The sequence below is a fragment of the Teleopsis dalmanni genome, chromosome 1 (genome assembly GCF_002237135.1).
Source record: "Teleopsis dalmanni isolate 2A chromosome 1, ASM223713v2, whole genome shotgun sequence".
NCBI classification, from domain to species: domain Eukaryota; kingdom Metazoa; phylum Arthropoda; class Insecta; order Diptera; family Diopsidae; genus Teleopsis; species Teleopsis dalmanni.
In genome coordinates, this window is record NC_051846.1 from 176433252 (window position 1) to 176457772 (window position 24521).

The following is a 24521-nucleotide window of genomic DNA, read 5'->3' on the forward strand; positions in this document are numbered from 1 at the left end:
TCACATTTGTATTATTAATAGTTTTTGGCAATATTTTTGTACTTTTAAGTTCTTTATATCTTATCTTCAAAAAGTTTGAAAACTATATAAAACCATTTTTGCCATTAAAAAAGTAGTTAGTTGCACTTCATGGAATAGTGCTGAACATATTTTTTACTGAAAATATTTAATCAAAATGGAACAATATTTAAAGACAACGTTTGATCCAGAAACAAAAATATGGAGTGGAATTAATATGAGTCCAAAATTTGGTCCCGATTGTTCCATTGGAAAAGTTGTTCTCGATGCATTATTAAAAGAACCAGACCACATATGTCAGGCATGTGTCTATATTAAAATTTAATTACACAACCAAGTATAAACTTTGAAGTCTAAATATGTGTTTTTATACAAAATATAGATTTGTTATCATAATGGAAAAGAATATACTAATCGGGAAATAGTCAATTTGTCTATATGCATCGCTTTACATTTCAAAGACTTGGGTTTACAGCAACAGGATATTATTGGCATTTGCGCTTCAAATAGTGATTATGTGGCACCAATATTTATTGGTGCAATGTTTTGTGGATTAATAGTTAGTACATTGGATCCAAGTTTTGATAAAGGTAACAACAAAACAAAAATTTGTAAATGAAGCGAGTATATACATTTACTTTGATGTATTTTCTCTAGATGGCATTAAACATATTTATGGTATAACAAAACCTAAGATATTGTTTTGTGATGGCGGAATTTATGAAACACTCAAGGAAGCTTTTCAAGAAATTAATCTCGAGTCCGACATTTATACCATCAAAGACCACATTGTTGGTGTACCAAATGTAACAAATTTATTTAAAGAAGTTACGGATAAAACATCATTTGAGTAATGTTTTATCTTTTCATTATTTTAGTCATCGAAATAAAAAATAAATTTTTTATATTTTTACAGACCTGTCACACTAAGAGATGGTTGTCATCAGACTGCAGTGATTGTATGTTCTTCAGGTACAACTGGTTTACCAAAAGGTGTATCAATGTCGCATATAAATACTTTAAACGCCTCTTCTTCTATGTATGTTTATAAACTACATATTTAAAAAAAAAATAATTTAAAAATTTCTATATATATTCTAGACAAACTCCAGGTGAAAATATAAACTTCTCTTATAGTACACTTTACTGGGCTAGCGGGCTATTTACACAGATCAATTGTTTAGTTGGGAATATTACACGTGTCATTATAGATAAACCCTATAATGCGAAAGAATTCTTTGATATAATACAAAAATATAAAGTAACATATATTAATACTCCTCCTTCACAATTAGCCATGTCATTAGCATCGCCTAAACTAAAGGATTATGATTTGTCTAGTCTAAAGACATATTTCTGTGGTGGTAGTGCAGTTCCTTATAAATTAGTAAAGAACTTCATGCCTTATGTACCCAATGCAAAATTTTTCGTTGGCTACGGCATGACTGAATGTGGGAGTCCGGTTGCATGTGGTATCCCTACACCTAATGGTTGTATTGGTCAATTAACACCTCGCTCAAAAGTAAAAATAATCGATGATGATGGTAAACAACTAGGACCAGTTGAAATTGGTGAAATATGTATGTGGTCACAATTTCCATGGAGTGGATATTTTAATAATATGGAAGCCACTAACTCGATGTATATAAACGGTTGGTTACATAGTGGAGATTTAGGTTATATGGATGAAAATGGATATTTATTTGTCGTTGATCGTAAAAAAGATATCTTAAAATATAATAATTTTCACTTTTATCCAACCGAAATTGAACAAATAATTATGGAAATACCTGATGTTGTTGAAGTTTGTGTTTGTGGTATACCAGATATAGTATCTACTCATTTACCTACTGCAGCTGTAGTTCGAAAACCTGGAAGTGATCTAACGGAGACAGAAGTATACGATTATGTTGCTGAGAAAATGGCTCACTTTAAGCATTTACGAGGTGGTGTTTACTTTATGAATAGTTTACCAAAAACAGCATCTGGTAAATATTTACGAAGGGATGTATTAAAAATATGTGAAGAATTGTATAAGAACAAACAACTTAACAGATAAAGTTTAAAGTTTAAAATGAATATTTATTTTCATTTAAACACTCGAATTTGTGAATAAATTTTGTAATAATTTGTAACAAAAAATCATAAATGGAGAAAATAAATAATTTATTACAATCCATGTTATTGCCATCCAAGCTTCGGAAAAATTTAATTGATTCTTTATTATAACTTTAAAGAGAATATAAATAGTAAAAAAATAAATAGTATGAAAAATAGAGTACGATCGACAGTGTTTTGTTTAGAATATTAGTAAGAATAGTTTTTTGGGAAACCTCGGATATATTTTTTGGGTATATCAGATAGAAGTGCAAAAGTTCATAAATAAATGGTTGATTTTTTTTACATTTTTACGTATGCCATTACGTATTTACTGTTAATTTAAATTAATTTTTTTTTGCATGTAATTAATAACTATATCTAAATGTTTCAAAAACATAAAAAATCATAATTTTTAGTGAAAACTCAATTTCATAAAATTACAAATAACTTAAAAATTAGTGGGTGGATCTCTCCCTTTTTTTGTTAGGAGTTCAATTTTTATAAATGTAATAAATAATAAAAAATTTTTTTGAAAAATTTAGAATGGGGGTGGAGATAAGCGCAAACTTTTCGAACCTTAGTGATATAGTTGTTTACCTATTATAGTTTTTGAAATATTCAAAAAAATGGAAATATTGACAATGCTTGGATCCAAATTTGGAAGCGAAAATTCGGTAAATACATTTTAAAGAAATGGCATCTCAAAAACTATATATATGGAAAATTGTATTTTAATATCTCTATCTCTACAGGTTCACAAAATCTTACTACACGGTACGTAGTTCCTAAAATGTATTTTTAAAAAAATATAAGACTTTCACTATTCTTCAGGTCAAGATTGAAAAAAGTTATTAAATACTTTATTGAAGAGTGGCATTATTAAAAACAATTTATCGACAGAGAAGCTATATAATTATGATATAAGGATGCTTTCAAGTTGTTATCGTTATAAACAATAAATAAAATATTTATATCATTACCATATATATCATATAACATATAATCAAATTAGATTACTGGATTTAAAGATTTACTTGTCAGGTGTAGCTGTGATATCAGTGTTAGACCTTATTTCATTATAAATTTGGTTAATAATGCTTCTATTTTTTTGATTAAACACTTTTTGATTAAACTTTTTTATCTTAATAGAATATATTATCTTAAATCAAAATTTATGAAAGAGATAACTTCTTTTCGCAAAGTAATATTAGGTGATTATATTTTCTCTTAGTAAGAATGAAATTTATTTCATTCATATTATGTTTTTTAATTTCGTTTATCAGATTCATAACTATTTAACGTTTTTGATATTCATTATGTTTTATCAGCGATAACTGAGTATTTTTAAAATTTTTATAAACAAACAAAATTAACCTTTAAAAGCATTGTAAATAAAAACTTGCCTTCTTTTTTTATTAAAATAGCTTTAATACGTAATGACATTTGTATTACATATTAATAGTTTTTGCCAATATTTATCTTCTATATCTTATCTTTAAAAAGTTTGAAAACTATATAAAACCATTTTTGCCATTAAAAAAGTAGTTAGTTGCACTTCATGGAATAGTGCTGAACATATTTTTTACTAAAAATATTTAATCAAAATGGAACAATATTTAAAGACAACGTTTGATCCAGAAACAAAAATATGGAGTGGAATTAATATGAGTCCAAAATTTGGTCCCGATTGTTCCATTGGAAAAGTTGTTCTCGATGCATTATTAAAAGAACCAGATCACATATGTCAGGTATGTGTCTAAATTAAAATTTAATCACATCTTCTTCTTTGTTTTATTAACTCCCAGTGAAGCATAGGGCCTCAACAAATCCTCTGAGCCGTATTCTATTTGGAGCTGCCGTGCAGATGTCGTTCCATGAGTAGCACTGATGTTTGGCATCAATTGTTCTTCGCCATGTTCTTGAATGAGCGCCTGGCCGGCAACTGCCTTGTAGGTTCCACTTTACGGCTTGCTTAGCTATGCAAGAATTCGACTTGCGTAACGAATGTTCGATCCACTGCCATTTTCGTTTTTGATTTCACTCTCGACGCTTTGTATGTTCGCTCTTTTCTACAATTCCGCATGAGAGATGCGTTCTGGCTACCATATTCTGAAGATGTGTCTTAGACATTAATTTATGAAAATTTAGGTTCGCGAATTGATGTATATAGTAAACTTCCATGTTTCGCACATACAGAAGTACGGATAAGACATTTGATTTAAATATTCGAAGTTTTGTTTTGACGCTTAGTTGATTTGACGTCCAAATGTTTTAAAATGCATACTTTGCCTTATTTATTCGAGCCACTACGTCTTGTTCTGCTCCGTTTACGCTAGTAATCACGCTGCCAAAATAATCACGCTATCAAAGGATCTGTTACAGCACAGTATCCACTGAACATGGTAACCGTTCAAAACGTGTTTATTTCCAAGCCTGCTATCGTTACGATTTAGGCTACATTATGTTGGAGATCTCTGCTTCTGTGACCACATATTCGAGATCTCCTAGATGGAGTAAAGGTGTCCACTATATACTATGGCGTCCATCAAGTGAATTTCTTAAAATTTTATCTAGCCAATATGGCAGCCAATATAAAACATCTGTTCAGACTATCAAAGGCTTTTTTAAAGTCTATAAATGATGCATTAACAGATAATCTGGATTCGTTACATTGTTCGAACACGATGCAGACAGTATTGATTAGGTTGACACAAGATCGATTTCGCCTAAAACCATATTCATTTTCACGGAGGAGTTCTCTTACTATCGAGATTCAAGATAGTAAAATCGATGTGAGCATTTTGCTGGGCATTGGGAGCAACGTGATATTTCGGTAGTTGTTACAATCAGATCCAACACCCTTCTTCGGAATCTTAACGAGCACACCTTTATTCTAAGAAAGTGTTACCACTTCCTTTTCACAGATTTTCTGCAGAATAGTGAGCCATATAGATGCTAATAATTCTCGATTGACTTTCATAGTTCAAGATTTACGTTGTTACTGCCTGAGGCCTTGTTGGTTGTATGTTAAGTAGTTTTATGGCGGCGATAAATTCAGATCTCGTTGGTGGGTCTGAATTGGCACTTTGAAAGTAACGCAAGTTGTTTGATGGAGAAGTAAGTTCTGCATCTTCTTGTAATCCCAACGGGTTGTTGAGCACCTGTTTGAAGTATTCAGCCCATTTCTTGAGCCGCAAATCTGAGTTGGAGAGAAGTTTACCGTGCTTATCTTTAATAGGTTTGTTTTTATAGTGACCTTTGCCGGAAAGAAATCTTGTTACCTTGTAGAGATCTTTCATGTTACCCAGGTTAGCTGCAGACTCAGCAACTTGTACTTGATTTTCTGTCCATTTTCTTTTATTTAAATCACATAACCAAGTATAAATTTTGAAGTCTCAATATGTTATTTATACAATATATAGATTTGTTATCATAATGGAAAACAATATACGAATCGGGAAATAGTCAATTTGTCTATATGCATCGCTTTACATTTCAAAGACTTGGGTTTACAGCAACAGGATATTATTGGCATTTGTGCTTCAAATAGTGATTATGTGGCACCAGTATTTATTGGTGCAATGTTTTGTGGATTAATAGTTAGTACATTGGATCCAAGTTTTGATAAAGGTAAAAACAAAACAAAAATTTGTAAATGAAACGAGTATATACATTTACTTTGATATATTTTCTCTAGATGGCATTAAACATATTTATGGTATAACAAAACCTAAGATATTGTTTTGTGATGGCGGAATTTATGAAACACTCAAAGAAGCTTTTCAAGAAATTAATCTCGAGTCCGACATTTATACCATCAAAGACCACATTGTTGGTGTACCAAATGTAACAAATTTATTTAAAGAAGTTACGGATAAAACATCATTTGAGTAATGATTTTTCTTTTCATTATTTTAGTCATCGAAATAAAAAATAAATTTTTTATATTTTTACAGACCTGTCACACTAAGAGATGGTTGTCATCAGACTGCAGTGATTGTATGTTCTTCAGGTACAACTGGTTTACCAAAAGGTGTATCAATGTCGCATATAAATAGTTTAAACGCCTCTTCTTCTATGTATGTTTATAAACTACATATTTAAAAAAAATAATTTAAAAATTTCTATACATATTCTAGACGAACTCCAGGTGAAAATATAAACTTCTCTTATAGTACACTTTACTGGACTAGCGGGTTATTTACACAGATCAATTGTTTAGTTTGGAATATTACACGTGTCATTATAGATAAACCCTATAATGCGGAAGAATTCTTTGATATAATACAAAAATATAAAGTAACATATATTATTACTCCTCCTTCACAATTAGCCATGTCATTAGCATCGCCTAAACTAGAGGATTATGATTTGTCTAGTCTTAAGACATATTTCTGTGGTGGTAGTGCAGTTCCTTATAAATTAGTAAAGAAGTTCATGCCTTATGTACCCAATGCAAAATTTTTCGTTGGCTACGGCATGACTGAATGTGGGAGTCCGGTTGCATATGGTATTCCTAATAGTTGTAATGGTTGTATTGGTCAATTAACACCTCGCACAAAAGTAAAAATAATCGATGATGATGGTAAACAACTAGGACCAGGTGAAATTGGTGAAATATGTATGTGGCCACAATTTCCATGGAGTGGATATTTTAATAATATGGAAGCCACTAATTCGATGTATATAAACGGTTGGTTACATAGTGGAGATTTGGGTTACATGGATGAGAATGGAATTTTATATATTGTTGATCGTAAAAAAGATATCTTAAAATACAATAATTTTCACTTTTATCCAACCGAAATTGAACAAATAATTATGGAAATACCTGATGTTGTTGAAGTTTGTGTTTGTGGTGTACCAGATATAGTATCTTCTCATTTACCTACTGCAGCTGTAGTTCGAAAACTTGGAAGTGATCTAACGGAGACAGAAGTATACGATTATGTTGCTGAGAAAATGGCTCACTTTAAGCATTTACGAGGTGGTGTTTACTTTACGAATAGTTTACCCAAAACAGCATCTGGTAAATATTTACGAAGGGATGTATTAAAAATATGTGAAGAATTGTATAAGAACAAACAACTTAACAGATAAAGTTTAAAGTTTAATATGAATATTCATTTTCAATTTGGAAGTCGAAAGATGTGAACAAATTCCTTGATAAATACAAACTACATATTATTACTCTTAATCGAATTTAATAGATACATTATACAGATATATATGAAATAATATTTTTTATTAGGGTTTTAATAAATTATTTTACGTATTGCTTCCTTAATTCTTGTTGAAGCATAGGGCTATCAATTTTTTTTATATTTAATATACGCATGTCTTTTTTTATACTATATCTTTTTATGGAGCTTGTAATAGTTAACTTTTTCGTCTATTGGGCTAGAGTTTCGATGAAGGTTAGAAAAAAGGTACAAATTAAAATAAAATATCTAGCGTTAGAAACGTTTAATAAATTTTCGAACTTGTTTTACTTATCGACCGGAATTGCTTTTAAAACGATTTTCTTGTATATATAATTTCAGTTCGAGAAATAACCAAAACTCGCACGAAACCAATTTAGGTGAATCGATCGAAGGTGATCGATAAGAATAATATCATTTCTGGTCACAGATTAAGTGGTTGATCTAAAGATCCATTTTCGTGCAATAAAAACAAACTATTTGTTCCGCGATATTCTGGCTGTGTCTGTTCAATTCTGACCTACAAACGTAGTAGAACTCATAGACAATATTTAACATTCACCATTGGACTTTTTGAATTAATTTCAACTTTCACTGTGAACCATTTTGGCTGAATTGAATAAAATGGTCAACATTGCTTTGATTTCGCTCTTTTGAAATTGTGATTTTCTCTCATTTGGACCTTCTGACACCTACTCCACACTTTAACATTTTATATTCGGATCATACTGAGAACTCTGTGTTTCATCACCAGTTACAATTGCAATTTTATGAACTTCTCCAAAATATGATAGGTCGTGTTCTTCGGTATTCTAGTTGTCTCTTCAAAAAAAAGTCTACACGACAAAAGAGGAATTGGTCCATGTCACAAAAAAATTGTGCGTGGGAGTTACAGTCAATCCCATGCATATTGTTTAGAATTTCGTTTTTTTTGGTGACACTTTTACTCAAGTTGAGACAGAATTTAATTTTTATTCTCTGTTTCATATTGTTTTAACAAAGAAATCTCCGGCGAATTCGCTCAATACACACAGTTAATGAACAATCAGAGATAGACTATTCACTACTGCCTGAACAGATTAATTGGATTTCTTTCAATTTTGGAATTTATCAAACACTTAAGTAGAGGAAGATAAACTGGAGATAAAGTTTAAGTAAAGGCTGATTTAGGCATTTTAGAAGATAACTGTTTTACTCGAAAAATGTAAGCTGATAATGAATTACATTAACATAAGTGTAATATTTTTTTTATTCACATTATGTTTTCAAATTTATATACATTTCGTTTATCAGATTTATAGATATTTTTCGCTTTTCATTTTAATTATGTTTTATCAGAATTATCTATTAATTACTGTACATAATACTGATACCATAAATCTTACCATAGAAGCAAAGTGAATAAACAAACCCATCCACATATTCTTATTGATAATAGTTTTTGACAATGACTTTTCATTTTTAAGAATTCTTTAAATCTTATCTTCAAAAAGTTGAAATTGTTTATAAGAATCATTTTTGTCACTGAGAACATAATCAGTTGTACTTGTGCCTTGGAGCTGTGCTTAACATATTTTTTACTGAAAATATTTAATCAGAATGGAAGAATATTTAAAGACAACGTTTGATCCAGAAACAAAAATATGGAGTGGAATTAATATAAGTCCAAAATTTGGTCCTGATTGTTCAGTTGGAAAAGTTGTTCTCGATGTATTACTAAAAGAACCAGACCATATATGTCAGGTATGTGTCTAAATTAAAATTTAATTATTTGAAATCTAAATATGTGTTTTTACACAATATATAGATTTGTTATCATAATGGAAAAGAATACACGAATCGGGAAATAGTCAATTTGTCTGTATGCATCGCTTTACAATTCAAACAGTTAGGTTTAGAACAAGAGGATATAATTGGTCTAGTTGCTTCCAACAGTGATTATGTGGTACCAATATTTATTGGTGCAATGTTGTGTGGATTAATAGTTAGTACATTGGACCCAAGTTTTGATAAAGGTAATAAAAAAAATAAATTAAAATAAGATACAAGTGTATTTGAATATATACATAAGCTAACATATATGTATACTTTATTCAACTCTAGATGGTATTAAACATATTTATGGCATAACAAAACCTAAGCTAATGTTCTGTGATGGCGGAATTTATGAAACAGTCAAAGAAGCTATTCAAGAAATTAATCTCGAGTCCGACATTTATACCGTCAAAGACCATATTGTTGGTGTACCAAATGTAACGAATTTTTTTCAAGAAATTAATGATGCAGTCTCATTTGAGTAATGTTTTTTGTTTTCACTATTTTAATTATTGAAATTGAAAAATAAATTTTTATGTTTTTACAGACCTGTCACACTTAGAAATGGTGGTTATCAGACTGCTGTAATTTTATGTTCTTCAGGTACAACTGGTCTTCCGAAAGGAGTATGTGTATCACATATAAATATTTTCAATAGCTGTGCTCTTATGTATGTTATGTTTATAAATTATATATTTAAAAAAAAAATAATATAAAAATTTTTATACATATTTTAGACAACAACCTGGTGATAATAAAATATTTTGTTATAGTACACTTTATTGGTCTAGCGGGCTATTGACAATGACAAGCGCTTTAGTTGAAAACGTCACTCGTATTATTGTAGATAAACCCTATAATGCAGAAGATTTCTTTCAGATTATACAAAAATATAAAGTAATATCTATTACTAGTCCTCCTTCACAATTAGCCATGTCATTATCATCACCTAAATTAAAGGATTATGATTTGTCTAGTCTAAAGTCATATCTTTTACTTGGTAGTGCTGTTCCTGATAGATTAGTTAAGGACTTTATGCCTTATGTTCCCAATGCAACATTTTGGGTTGGCTATGGTATGACTGAATATGGAAGTGGGATTGCATTTGGTATCGCTAAACCTAATGGTTGTGTTGGTCAATTAACACCTCGTACAAAAGTAAAAATAATCGATGATGATGGTAAACAACTGGGACCAGTTGAAATCGGTGAAATATGTATTTGGTCACAATTTTCATGGAGTGGATATTTCAATAATATGGAAGCCACTAACTCGATGTGTATAAACGGTTGGTTACATAGTGGAGATTTAGGTTACATGGATGAGAATGGATTTTTATATGTTGTTGATCGTAAAAAAGATATCTTAAAATATAATAATTTTCACTTTTATCCAACCGAAATTGAGCAAATAATTATGGAAATACCTGATGTTGTTGAAGTTTGTGTTTGTGGTGTACCAGATATAGTATCTACTCATTTACCTACTGCAGCTGTAGTTCGAAAACCTGGAAGTGATCTAACGGAGACAGAAGTATACGATTATGTTGCTGAGAAAATGGCTCACTTTAAGCATTTACGAGGTGGTGTTTACTTTATGAATAGTTTACCCAAAACAGCATCTGGTAAATATTTACGAAGGGATGTATTAAAAATATGTGAAGAATTGTATAAGAGTAAACTATGTACTTAATGGATAAAGTAGTGAATTAGAAAGTCAAAGTTCTAAAAAATATTTCAAATCCAAATTTAAATTGGTAAAAAGGCAAATTAAATAAAATTTTTATTTTGTATTGTTAAATTTAATATAAAATATATATTAATTGAACAAAAACCAAAAATTATTTTCATATCTTAATAGTTTTTTTTTATAATATCTAATTACTATTTAAAGGACACCGTTCTATCTTTTTATATCTGAAGAACGTTGTTTTATTAGACTATATGGATACTGACACATATTAGTCAATGATTTTTGTATCTATAATTTGCAAGAATAACAATATATTAAGTTTTATAGTATGTTAAGACTTAAGCGTAGCTTATAGTATGTCAACCGACAATTTGATTAAGAAAATTGTAAGAATTTTAATTTCCAATTACCAAACTTTTTAAAACGAATAGTAAAATAAAAGAAAAAAGAAAACTATTATTTTATTATGAAATTTTCCTCTCAATAGTTCTGCAGTATTTTTTTCAGAGTTAATTTTCTTTGTATATAAAATAAAAATATGTATAGTGAAGATGAAATATATTTAGCGGAAAATTCGTTATCAATTTATTTATTAATAAATTGTTATTAAATTATTTATTTATTAATTTCAAATAACACTAGATAAAACTAGTGTGTGTTTACAAATTTATTTCTATTTATAAACTTAAAATTACGTGCAAACAACACACACTTCACAATATCACCATTTACACCTTTGTTTTTGCACGAACGCATGAATTTCAAACTAATTATTTTGTTTAATCAAATATTCGCATGAGAAAGACAAGATGTCGTGCGAATAGTTCTCAGCAACTATAACTACTCACATATGATAACATACATTTGATTTGCTCGTACGACTAGGCAAGACAAAATTCGTATGTAATGTAACCGCAGCATAGCGAAACTGTTGGACAAGTTAACAAAATTTCACAACTCAATATTATATTTCACATTATGATTCTCAACTTACGAATTTTATAAAATCATCATTCACACTGTGTTGAAAACTCTACACTAACTCATAAACAATTTGTACACTCTACACTTGTCTAGGGGCATTCACTACTATTATCCAATTACTCTTAAGGGTATTTATGTTCAATATTTGAAGTCTGTTTGTTATTGAGAGAATGAAAACAAATTATACATATTAAATGTAATTAAATATTAATATCTGGCGATACAAAATCTAAAGCTACTGACTATATTACTATTTCATAAAGTATTTTTTGAAAATTCCAACAGATTGTTATAGTTTACACAAAACTTATTATTGGAAAAAAAGTTCTTTATTTTTTAGAGCTTTATTTAATATAATATAGCTGTTTCCGACAAAAGGAAACATCGTTTTACTAATTAACATCGTTTTCCCGCTTTAGCGTAGCGTGCTAATACCGCTTTCGTGTTAAAATAATTTTTTAAAATTTACATAAATTTAAAAGGAAATTTTATATACTTATAGAAACTTGGCAACATTGTAATTCAATTAGTTTTACAATTATTAGTGCACGCATTGAACATACTCCAAAAAGACGTTTAAACGCGCTGGCGGCTTTTTTGCTATTGAAAAATTATTAAAAATTTGCTTAATTAAAATGGAAAAAAGTGAATTTGAATTATTGGAGTTTAATTTTACTGCCGAACAAATTACATTAGAACGTAAGTAAATCAAAGTTTAAGAAATATATAAATGTTTCAAAGCGTATCTTATTTTAACTAGGTGAACATTTTATAAGCAATTTTCTTGGTAAAAAGTTGGATTCAATGATACAAAAACTTGCAACTTCGGATGAAATATTAGAATTATTAAAAGAGAAAAAACAGGAAGTACAAAAAAGTATTATGGCTGCATTTGAAGCAGACATCCAAGCAGCTGCACAATTGGACCAAAAAAATTTTTCGATTCCCGATCATGTCTTGATATGCGTCGAAGACGAACATATAAAAAAGTATTCAAAAGATGCTGTACACCAAACGGATAAAAAGATTGAAGAACTAAAAAACACTTATTTAGAGGTACACTTACTTAATATTATATATGTACATAATTTTGTTTATGTGAAATATACTTTGTTTAGAATGCTATGATGATTGAATCATTTAAAACTGAATATAGCCAATATGAGGCCATTGAAGCCTTTGTAAATGATGAGTTGAATATTCAAAAAGAAGTACAAGACAGTTTTGCAACAGTTAATTTGGAATTGGGTGAAATTGAACAGTTATCAAAGCAAATTGATAAATTTATCCAACCTTAAATCTAATAATTCTAACTACACAAATATATCACTTAAATATGCGGTGAACAAAATGTGATCAACATATCATTGTTTTTAATTAAAAATGAATTCATTTCTGTCAACAAAAATATAACAAATTAAATAAAAAACGTTTAATGGAAAGCAGTGTGTTCAAAAATTAAATTGTTAATTAAAGGATATCAAAAGATAACGGTGAGTCGCATACAATAGTTTATACAATAATGCAAATATTCATAAGTCTTATAACTTTATATTTTAGTTAAATGATCAACTTCAACACAAGTATATTATTTTAAATATATTTCATTAATTTGAGAATAATGTGGCAGAGTATAGTGTTCAACAGTAGATACTTAATTATGCGACTTGACAAAGATATTATCAGTTCAATAAAATAATATATTAATATGTGTCATTTACATAACAATATGTTAGTATTGTAATAATTTAAAGTACTAAGTACTTAAAAAATTATTTTAAACTAATCTCGACTAAATATTACCTAATACTTTGTCATATAAACAATTTCTTAACGATATGATATGATGGTATATATATTGGAAAATATTATCAATTAAGCAAGACCTCAAAAAAAAGACTCTCTAAATAAATCGAAAAATATTTTCGATAATATGCTTAAGATTTTAATATCTCAAATTTTTAATAAACTTTAGAAAGAGAAACTTTTAGAAAGAGCCTTATACTTATATATCTACAGGCATTATTAAAGAAGGCAAAAATATATATTTGTTACAGAGATAAGTATGTACATAAATCTAAATGTTAGAATAGATAAGTATTATGTACTCAATATCTTCAATAGTTATTAACCGACTAATAAGTAGTATAAGGAGTTTATCACTAAATTATTTATGAAAAAATTATATATATAAAGAATTTTATGTTACTTCTTTTTGAAATGTTAACTGATGAAATATACTTCCTCAAGAAGTAGCAAGAAGCCCTCCGTCAATGATTATGGTTAAGTGCAGGCATGGATTTCAACGTATATTTTTTTCTTCTCCAATTAACAAATTTTTAACTGCGTATCTACTTCACTCCATTGAGTTCCCAGGGGAATATTGGAAATTTAACTGCATGTATTTTAATTAATCAAAATAGACTTTTACATTAACATTAATTTTTGTTCCAAATATATAGTTATAGTTCGTTCTTTTTATAATTACAACTCATTATAGCTCTGAAGTCTACACATAATTTGCTTCTAATTTATACTATATATGTTTAATATAAAATCATATTTGAGTAATTCTCTTATATATTATGTGATCTTTCTTTTCTTTTATTTCGTTTGATATAAAGTCAATTAGAAGTGACTTATTTCTACTTTTATTTCTTTATTCTACTTTAATAAATTTTTAAATACATTTTTCTAGAGTGATGATACGACACCATCACTCTATTTGTCGTTTTGATTGAAAGTCAGATTTTAATTCAATTATTAATAGACACAAAGCAAATTAAATAGTAAGGAAACCCTTTACAGAACACATTTTATTTTATTGTAATTTAATGCTTTAAGATTGTTATTTTATTTCTAATACCGGTTGTTATTTCAATTGTTTTGGGAACGTTCTTGATCTGAAAGTTTTTTTAAATTAATTTATCAATAGACACCACACATGTTATTCCAGTATATATTTAAAGCTGTTTTAGCTATTAATTTTATATTAAAAAAATAGAGTTAAAATCATTTTTACAGACGTTTTTTGCTATTTAGTTGTTGTTGTTGTTGTTGTAGCCCGCCGGGACCTGCTTGTGTAGTCCCTTTGCTATTTAGTCATATACGATGATTTAAGTCTCATGTTTAGTAAAGTTGCTCTGTTAAATTTTTCCCTCTTATTCCTCTTATTATTTGTATTATTTTGCATATAAAAGTTCTATTTGTACAATAGTATGTAAAATTTCTTATAATTTTATATACGATAGAAACATATAAAATGAATGTCTATTTTTATTAGTTATATTTTATTCACTGCGTCTTAAATTCACATCGGGCGCTGGCGTTCCCAGATTTCCAAGGATTTTTCAAGTGTAGTCGAAGGCCATAGTTATTAAGTAACCTATTTAACTATCTTTAGAACCTAGTATTCTGAGAAAAATATCATTTTATACAATACAACTTTAGTTGCAGAATATACACCATAGCATCTCACGTCAATATATCTCTCAATTTTTGTATTTTAGACCACTTTATCATTATCAATTTATCATTAGTAAATTTAACATTATCGCTGTATTTTTATTTTTCTCCTGAAAAATTATGAAAGTATGTATATGTTTCTGCAGCTCGCGATCATATCTAGTCTAGATGGCCATGATTTAGATCATCAACTATTCGTTGCTGTCTGTTTCTTTACAAGAAGCATATTGTTAATATATATAGGAATGTGTCATATAGAGCTTAAAATTAGGGATTGGTGTTAAATAAATTATAAGATAGACTCTGACATCAACACTTTTAACGCTAAAATAGCTAAATAATTCGCTTTATGTTTGAGTTTGACGAGTGAATTTGTGGTTGATACCAATAGTGGTCTGTCCCGCAGCTGATGAGGTTCACTTTGTTATTGGAAATCAATCTATTTGTAACATATAATTATAGATATTTGAAAAATGGTTTTCTTTTTTTCAAATGCAATTTTTACGAATCTACTGATCATAATATAAATCTAGAAGACCAAAAAGTTGTAAAAGAACAATGGCATTAAGATTACTTATAAAATGACATCGTTTTATATTCTCATAACAGAGACTTTATGCTAGATATAGGATGATAGAATTATATACCTGCAATGATCGGTTCAGGTTTGCATTGCTACATAACTCTGTAGCTTTACTTTAAGTTATCTAATGGGAACCAGTTAGTCAATTCTTTATAAATCTGTGTGAAGATATTTAAGGTTCTACAAATCCAATATTTTTTCCTTCCTTTGTTTATTAAAATATTTCCATCTTTTCCTACTGTTTATTAGTCACTTGATTTCATTTCAAATAGTATTGGCGACAAGACACATCCTTGTCCTACACCAGTCTGCGATTCAAAGTCTTCCGATAGTAGGCTATTGTGTTGAATTCGATATAAGTAATTATCATAATGTGCTTAGCTAAATTTAAATCTGAATTTGCTTTTTTATTTTATTGAATGCAATAATGGAATTATAAAATCTTAAAAATTTTTTTCCTTAATATTTTTATTCCAATGAATGATATTTAATATATGAAATAATTTGCTGATATTTGCAGAAATATTTTGATCTGGCCACCATCGAGCATCGACCATTAAGCGATTTTGCTGAATTGATCTAAAACATTTATTTGTTTATTTAAAAAACCATATTTCGCAGTGTGTTTATAAATAAAACATAAACACATTTTTACATATATATACTCCTATATGTATAGATCTATTGCATGCGAAAGTTTGCCGTTGCAAGCCGATTACTATTTTAAAAAGAATTTCGCTACACTTGTGTGCTCTTCAGCCCCCAAGATCGAATCATTCGCACTGAGGACGTTGAATAGAACAGAATAGTTCGTTCGGTGTGTCTATATTCGCGACACTTGGTTTCGTCGCTGAGATATTTTTAATTTTAAGTATCTGTGAGGCGGTTTACTTTTGTTTTTTATTGCAATAAGGAATTTTGCGATATTAATATCTTCGTCGTATGCACAGTGCAAATAGTGGCCATTTTGTCACGGAGTTGTACGAAAAAATTTAAGTGAGTTTAACAGGTAATTTATGTAATTTCAAATTATGCTTCTTAATTATATTTCTTAATATATATTTTTTTGATTATTATAGGTCACAAAATGAATGCAGAAAAATTAAAACGTTTACAGGAGCAAGTGCGCATAGGTGGTAAGGGTACTGCTCGTCGTAAGAAGAAGGTTACGCATCAGCCTAACGTAAGCGATGATAAGAAAATGCAAACATCATTGAAAAAAATTGGTATGACTAATATACCTGGTATAGAAGAGGTGAACATTATAAAGGATGATTTGACGGTCATCAATTTTAAAAATCCAAAAGTTCAAGCATCAATTTCGGCAAATACATTCGCAATGACTGGTCATAATGAACCGAAGAAAGTGATGGACTTGTTACCGGATATATTACCTCAGTTGGGCCAAGAAACTGTTATGCAGTTACGCATGTATGCAAATGCCATGGTAGATTCTCACAAACAATTAGGTGCTACCGATAATGGTTCGCTTGATGATGATGTACCAATGTTAGTAGAGGATTTTGATGAAGTTGCTAGAGGTGAATCTGAAAAGATTTCGACACGAGCTCAACTTATTCAAAAAACTGAAAAAAATGACAAAAAAGAAGAAAAAATCCAGGTTGCTTCAGAAATAAAATCAATAGTTGATGACAACAATGTTCTGGTGACCGAACAAGTAAATATGGCTAATGTACAACAAACGTTATTAGAAGAAAGTCAGAATCAGAATAAAAATGTTGGTACTTCGAAACCAAAAGAAACGAAGAAAAATAAAAAGTCAATTAAGCAAAATAAATCTGAAACTAATGTTAAACCTGAGCTTGCAATGCCTTCCGAATTGAAAAAAGAAAAATCAAAAGAAGAAATTAATAAAACTGCAGATTTGGTAAAGGAAGTAATTACTGAAAAAGTAGATATAACTTCCGAATTAAAAAATCAAAAACCAATTGAAATTGTCACAACTGAAGATAATACAAATGTAATGACTACTAAAAATGAAGATAAAACTTCTGAGATGAAGGAAGAGATTGTTGCAAACGCCGATGAAACTTCGACAAATAATAATCAAACCCCAATTGAAGCTGTTACAATTAAACCTCCCTTAAAAGAAGTCATCGCCAAATCAGAAGACAATATTTTAGATATTAAAAAGCAAGAATCAATAGAAGCTATTGCAGTTAGTGATTCCAAAAAAGAGGAGTTTACTGATAAAGAAGACAATACTTCAAAAATTAAAAGTCAAGAGCCAATAATTGTAGAGAAAAAAGAAAAAATTGAAAAAAATCAAAAATCAAAAAAATCGAATGCCACTAAGGATGCCCCAAAAGAGTCAACTACTAAGAAAGTAGATAAAGCTTCAAAAAGTAAAAATCGAAAACCAACTGAATCTGGCACAGTTAAAGAAACTAAAACCGAAGTGATTACTGAACAGGTTCCCGAAATTGAAAATGCAAATGAAAATGCAACCACTACGATTGAGAATGCCACAAAAGTAGTGATTACAGAAAAAGATGCTAATATTTCTGATTTACAAAAGTTGAAACCAAATGAAATAGCTCCAGTTGATAATACCATTAATAAAGTGATTACCGAGAAAGGAGATGAAACTGCTATGATTCAAAATTTAGAACCAAATAACATTGCTAAAGCAGAAGAAACGACAAAAAAAGTTGTACTAAAGACAGAAATTTCGAAAGATAATAAGCAACCAACAGAAAAGATAAAAGAAGCTGACATGATTAAGGATGGTAAGCAAGTGGAGATAGCAAAAGACGAAAAAGTAAAAGACTCTACAGCTACAGTAGAAGAGCCGAAAACGATCATAGATCTTCAGGAAGCGCAACAAAAAGACAAAATCATTGAATTAAGTTCAATTCCAGAAGTGATTAATGTTCAAACAAACAATGACACTTCTGTGAAGAATGAAAAGTTATCTTCAATTGCTCCAGTAGAAGCATCTTTAGGTGCTGCAGATAATAAAAGCGAAGAAACTAAATTAGAGTTGGTGCAAACTAATAATGATAAACTAAAAGAAACTGTAAAGCCAATTGAACCAGAGCAGAAACAGTTAGATGTTGAAAAACCTGTTGATATAAAAGCAGAAGTTAAAAGTGAAGCTACCATTGAAGTGAAGCCACCACAAGAAAAAACTGTAGAAGGGCCACCTGAGACCATAGCTGTTGTTCAGGAAGAAATTATAGCAGAAGGGTTAGTTAATAAATTAGAAATTCAAGCGGAAAACTCTTCCAGTAATGTTGAAGCGCAAGTTGAAAAAAAGGTTGAAACAAAATTAGAAGTGCAACCTGAAAAATCTAATGATAAATCGAATACAACAGAAACAATTGTTGAGGTTATTCCAGAAAAATCTATTACTAAAGCTGAAATTCAACAAAAGCTACCTGCTGAAACATATGCCGCTGCTTTAAAATCAGCAGAGTTTCAAGATATGAAAACTGCTGTACAACCTACTGAAGAACCACAAAGTGCAGGTAATTTAATATTAACTCAAGAATCTACAATTAAAAGTTCTGCAGAAATGCCTAACATTGATAAGATTGATACACCTCCCACAGTTGAGCCTGCAGTAATGTGTAAAGTGGAAACAGCAGAAGATCCAAGTAAGTCTAAGGCAGTCGAAGATAAATTGATAGATGCCGCAATTAATGTAACTTCTGCTGTAGCATCTGAAAATAAAAATAAAAGCACAAGCGCAGAAAAAGAAATAATCACTTCTAAAGCAGCTGAAGATATTGTAGTTGATGCTGCAAGCGTTCAAATGGTTACCAAAGTTGCTGAAGATAAAGTAGCTGATAATACAAAATCTAAAACCATAACTGACACTAGTGCAAAAAAACCTCAAAAAAATGCAGAGGCTAAATCAGGTGTCAATAAAAATTCACCTACAAATGCGAGTAATAAACCTAAAGTTGCGGTGAAGAAGACGGAAACAAATAAGCCCGTTTCCACTGACGTTAAGAAAAACAACCAAAAGATACAAAAACCACAACCACAACCGCAAACACAAAATAAAAATGTTAATACAACTGCCAAACCTCAAGCAACAAAACCGAATGTAATTGCAAATAAATCTCAAGAAAAACCAACTGAAGTGACAAACCCACCACCAACTAAAACAACTACAACCTCAGATGTTGCAACTATAGCGCCAGCAAAACAAGATAGTAAGCCTACCTCATCGGAGACTGAATCAAGCTCGAAACCCAAGCCTAAAGCAAACCCAATGTCGAAAGCAGTATCACCTAAAGCCACTTCACCAGATACAACTGATTCAAAAAACAAAACTGTTAACGCAAGACGGTCACCGGATATTACAAGAAGTCAAAGTAATGCCGGTAAACCAAAGCAAACAGTTCCCAAACCCGTTGCCAGCACACCAAATATAGGCACTACTTCAACTTCGAATAAAACTGCAAGTGCTAAGCCTGCGAACGCACCAAAAACCACAAAGCCGAAGCAACCAAAATCAAGTGGACCCAACAACGCTGCCCCTAAGAAGTAGACTGTCAGCGGCTTTGATAACTACAATAATACAAACATAACGCAACTTGAATAAATTATTTGCAGACTTAATTTTGTTTATTGCATTTTCTTAACACATATAAAATTAATTGTTTATTACCACTCAAGAATAATATAATTTGAGTTTATTTTTAATCTATCTCCGCTACTAACATTAACCAGTGCCGAAATTATGCGTTTGATTTGAAAAAAATTAATGATTTTGTTAAATTAATCAACCATAAAAACTAATTTCACGGATTTCAAAATGAAAATTCACTGAATTTTCGGTAGTAAAATAAATGTAGAACGACATTTACCTAATAATTATATTTGATAATTTTTTTAAATAAAATTCATGGTTGAAAAAAACTACGTTTAAGTTGCAATTTTTTATGATTTTTAAATGAAGTCCAGATAACATTCGATAATAACAATGAGAAAACAGTTTCGGTCTTAATTAGTTAAGTTTGAATATTTGAAACTGAGTTTTAATGGAAATTATACTCGTAAATGGAGGCCAATACTTAATTGATGTATATTTCAATTATTTATATAACAAAGGACATAAAGGAAGATAAGTAGCGGTGGAGAGCGCAACAAAACCAGTCAGTAAGTTTAAATCTCTACAATCTCTACGCTTACCATATAATTTATAATAAAATTTTTTTTTTTATTTTATTTCTTTTATTATTTTATTTTTTATTTAATTTTTTTTTTATTTATTTTTTTTATGTTTTATGTATATATGTTTTTTATTTTATTTATTATTTTTATTTTATTTATTAATTTTTTTTTATTATATCTTTTTTTTTATTTTATTTATTTAATTTTTTTATTTTATTTATTATTTTTATTTTATTTATTAATTTTTTTTTTATTATAAATTTTTTTTTATTTTATTTATTTAATTTTTTTATTTTTATTTATTTTTTATTTTATATTTTTTTTTATTTTATATTTTTTATTTCATTTTTCTGTTTTATATTTTATTTTTATGTGATTGATAAACTTAAAAGGACGCTAATTATATCATATATATTTAATATATATTATATTTTTAATATATAATTATTATATTATATTTAGTATTTATGATATTTAATTAATTATATACAATTTTTTATTATTTAACAAATGTAATAATTATAATTTAATCGTTAAAATTATTGGTTATATGACAAAAAAATCTAGGCATTGTGGAATGCTATCTAAAACAGTTGTATTGGAAAAACCGAAAAACGTTTTTATTAAATTAAATCAAGATTTTAAATTGTTAGTTAAAATTAATTTTTATAGTTAATCAAACTTAAAATGAACTATGATTCAATTTTCTAAATACATAGTTACATAATGGACAAAATACAAAATAATTAGATTTCGATCTAGAACTGCGTCTCAGCCGCTGGTTTGTGGCTTTGAAATACCAGCAGTCCTAAACATATAATAATTGTTCCAATGAGTATTTTAAAATGAACTTATTTTTATAAGTTATATGTCCAAAATATATAACATTTGTATTAAAATCTAGTACGATATTATTTTTTAGATAAATATTGGTGTATTTCCTTTATAAAAAGCTTGAATACTTTTAAGATCCACAGTAAGTTTTAAGATTAGAAACACTAATTTAGTATATATGAAGTAGTTTATTAGTAGTAAACTAATTTTTACTATACTAATTTTACATAATCTTTTTTGACACTGTTTGTCAGAGATTGTGGTGAAGGGCCCGCAGGACATGATGATGTATACGATATATGTATATTCCTAATTAAAAAGTCATATTCAGCTTACATATATACACTATATATATGTATAATTAAAATTTCTACAAGTATAACATAATGAATAAATTTAGTAATATGAGGGGGAAATTTTTTTAACCAATATAGGACAGACCAATCGAAAAATTGATTGGCTATAAAAGCTAAAAAAAAACATACTTTAAGGAAGAGCTATGATGAAATATGTTACGCCTTACTAAAGTGGAATCTCTAAGGAACCGGGAGGAGGGGCCGACCAAAAACGATCATATATACCGAAACTGTTAAAACCTTCAATGAACTACGGCATTTAGCCAGAGACGACTGGAGATTCTATGTGAGTCGTCTATGTTCCTCATGGAATACGACTTATATATATGAATTTATATATATACATGAATATATATTTTATTAATTATAAATTATCCTCATATTAGTCTCTTTTAGAATAGATTGGAATTGGTTTCTAATTTAAAATACAAGACATTATTATATATAATAAATCTTAAAATTGCAATTACGTATATTATTTCAGAATCAAACTACAATATTGTTACATCTAAGAATCGTACACATCTTTGTCATCTACAAACACTTATTCTTAGGTAGCTGTCATAAACCCTATAGCTTCTGTGGTAGTTCCATATCATCTCATACCATATGACTCTTGTGGGGGTTTGTTTAATCAGAGCCAATTTCAATAGCCCTTTTCATCGAATGGCTCCGTTTTCTTAAACATTGAATGCGTTTAGAAATTTTTGTCAGAAAATCGATGTGTGAATTTCATTTAGAATATTTTTCGCTTGATTTTTTCCTTAATAATAATATCTATTTTCTCTTATTCTATCTATCTTATGATTTATATATGTTATAGCAATTCTAAAAACCATATGTTAATATTAATATATATTTTTTTTATTTCTTATGTTGTAACTGGTAACTTTTCTTTTAATTTTAACATTTCCTTATAACAAGTATTAGAACATCTTGAGGGTCTCCGCAGCCTCTACTTTTCTGTTCCTTAATTAAAATATTTTTCTTACACCTATGTTACAAATTAATAAATAAACAAATAAATTTTATAGTATATGCATTATCTATTATTTATTTAATTTTTACGAAAATGTAAGTAACAAACGATGTAAGATAGCTAGCTGCACATTTGTTGTTACTATGGGTAATCGCAATCAATTCATATATATTTGTATATATATTTTATATTTTATATATTTGTAATATGTACTTTAATAACATATTTAAATTAAAATTTTTTACTATAATAATACTATAATACAGAATTGATTTTACGTTGATATTGATGAATGAATGCTAATACTGATGTAAATAGAAATGATTAAATTTGACGAACAGAATGAGATAATTATAGAAGATGAGTAATTATGAATAAGTTTATAGAAAATATAAAATATATATCTATAAAGATATATTAAGAAATTTTCTATAATTACTATTATTATATCGGACAATAGTATTCTCTCCGTCTTGATTCAGACTAACTTTAATTAAAATACCATCCATCCTTAATCCATTTTTGTTCTTATATAATTTCCTCTCCTTTCATACTTCCTTTACCTAACCATTGCACCCATCTATATGTATTTTTAATTCTTTTCATGTTATCATATAAATATCCAGCGGTCACCACAACAGTTTACTGTTATCTTTGCTGTCTATTGCACTATTCCTGTGTAAAATCTAAAAACATAATTTGTTTCCAGACTCCATACTTAATTCGGAACTTCTACATAATCAGAAGTCTATTATCTACAATATTTTTATATTATGTCTACACTTTGTGATACATATATTATACTGTTTTCGTAATAAATTTTCTTAATTTAATTCTTTAGTTTACCTAATTGATTTTGAAGTCCCAATTTTAGTTTTGGAATTCTTCTTGAATACTATACAAAAGCTACAAGTTGCTCAAAGTCAGGCTCTCCGAAGACTCTTCAAAATGCCTTGGTATATCCGCACAAACGACATGCTAAGATACCTTAGAATAGACCCGATCAAAAAATACATAAGAGACAGAGCCCTGAAGTTACATGCGAAAACTGACAGGCTATCCTACTTAGCACTATCTAATCTTAGAGTAATCACTCACCGCACGGGGAGGTACGCAGATCTTAGATTAATCACTGAATAATCATGAAGCTTATAAGGAATACATAAATTAGTCAATGAGATTGGTGGGACCCTTTAGTACCCCCAGCTATCAATGAGTAAAAGTATCCAGTTGCGCTGACTCGAAAAAAGGATCAACATTACTGTAGGCCATGTGATTACATCATAATTTTTATAGCACCTATTGCGTTTGGTTTCCCTCTTCAGAGAAACTATTGCTAAGCGGCA

At 29.0% G+C, this 24521-nt stretch overlaps 5 protein-coding genes across 6 annotated transcripts; all 5 read left to right on the plus strand.

Moving 5' to 3' along the window:
- Positions 1-175: 175 nt before the first annotated feature.
- On the plus strand, positions 176-2077 carry LOC119666788 (probable 4-coumarate--CoA ligase 3). The gene is made up of 5 exons (XM_038076067.1): positions 176-319; positions 401-608; positions 676-868; positions 935-1057; positions 1120-2077. The coding sequence occupies exons 1-5, from the start codon at positions 176-178 to the stop codon at positions 2075-2077; spliced, it is 1626 nt and encodes a 541-aa protein (XP_037931995.1).
- A 1640-nt stretch (positions 2078-3717) lies between these two features.
- Positions 3718-7592, plus strand: LOC119670375 (probable 4-coumarate--CoA ligase 3). Its single transcript, XM_038080618.1, has 5 exons — positions 3718-3866; positions 5541-5748; positions 5816-6008; positions 6075-6197; positions 6258-7592. Exons 1-5 carry the CDS (start codon positions 3723-3725, stop codon positions 7216-7218), a joined length of 1629 nt encoding a protein of 542 aa, XP_037936546.1. The 5' UTR covers positions 3718-3722; the 3' UTR covers positions 7219-7592.
- Positions 7593-8784: 1192 nt separating this feature from the next.
- LOC119666789 (probable 4-coumarate--CoA ligase 1) lies at positions 8785-10826 on the plus strand. Its single transcript, XM_038076068.1, has 5 exons — positions 8785-9062; positions 9127-9334; positions 9423-9615; positions 9682-9804; positions 9872-10826. The coding sequence occupies exons 1-5, from the start codon at positions 8919-8921 to the stop codon at positions 10824-10826; spliced, it is 1623 nt and encodes a 540-aa protein (XP_037931996.1). The 5' UTR covers positions 8785-8918.
- A 1538-nt stretch (positions 10827-12364) lies between these two features.
- On the plus strand, positions 12365-13222 carry LOC119670377. Its single transcript, XM_038080622.1, has 3 exons — positions 12365-12509; positions 12571-12866; positions 12929-13222. Exons 1-3 carry the CDS (start codon positions 12446-12448, stop codon positions 13106-13108), a joined length of 540 nt encoding a protein of 179 aa, XP_037936550.1. The 5' UTR covers positions 12365-12445; the 3' UTR covers positions 13109-13222.
- A 2-nt stretch (positions 13223-13224) lies between these two features.
- Positions 13225-20713, plus strand: LOC119670376 (proteoglycan 4). Of its 2 annotated transcripts, XM_038080621.1 has the most exons (4): positions 13225-13303; positions 16379-16867; positions 16938-19349; positions 19434-20713. In XM_038080621.1, the coding sequence occupies exons 3-4, from the start codon at positions 16946-16948 to the stop codon at positions 20378-20380; spliced, it is 3351 nt and encodes a 1116-aa protein (XP_037936549.1). In that variant the 5' UTR covers positions 13225-13303; positions 16379-16867; positions 16938-16945; the 3' UTR covers positions 20381-20713. The 2 variants fall into 2 exon arrangements, with proteins under 2 accessions (XP_037936549.1, XP_037936548.1); XM_038080620.1 differs by having other exon boundaries at positions 16938-20713.
- The last annotated feature ends 3808 nt before the right edge of the window (positions 20714-24521 follow it).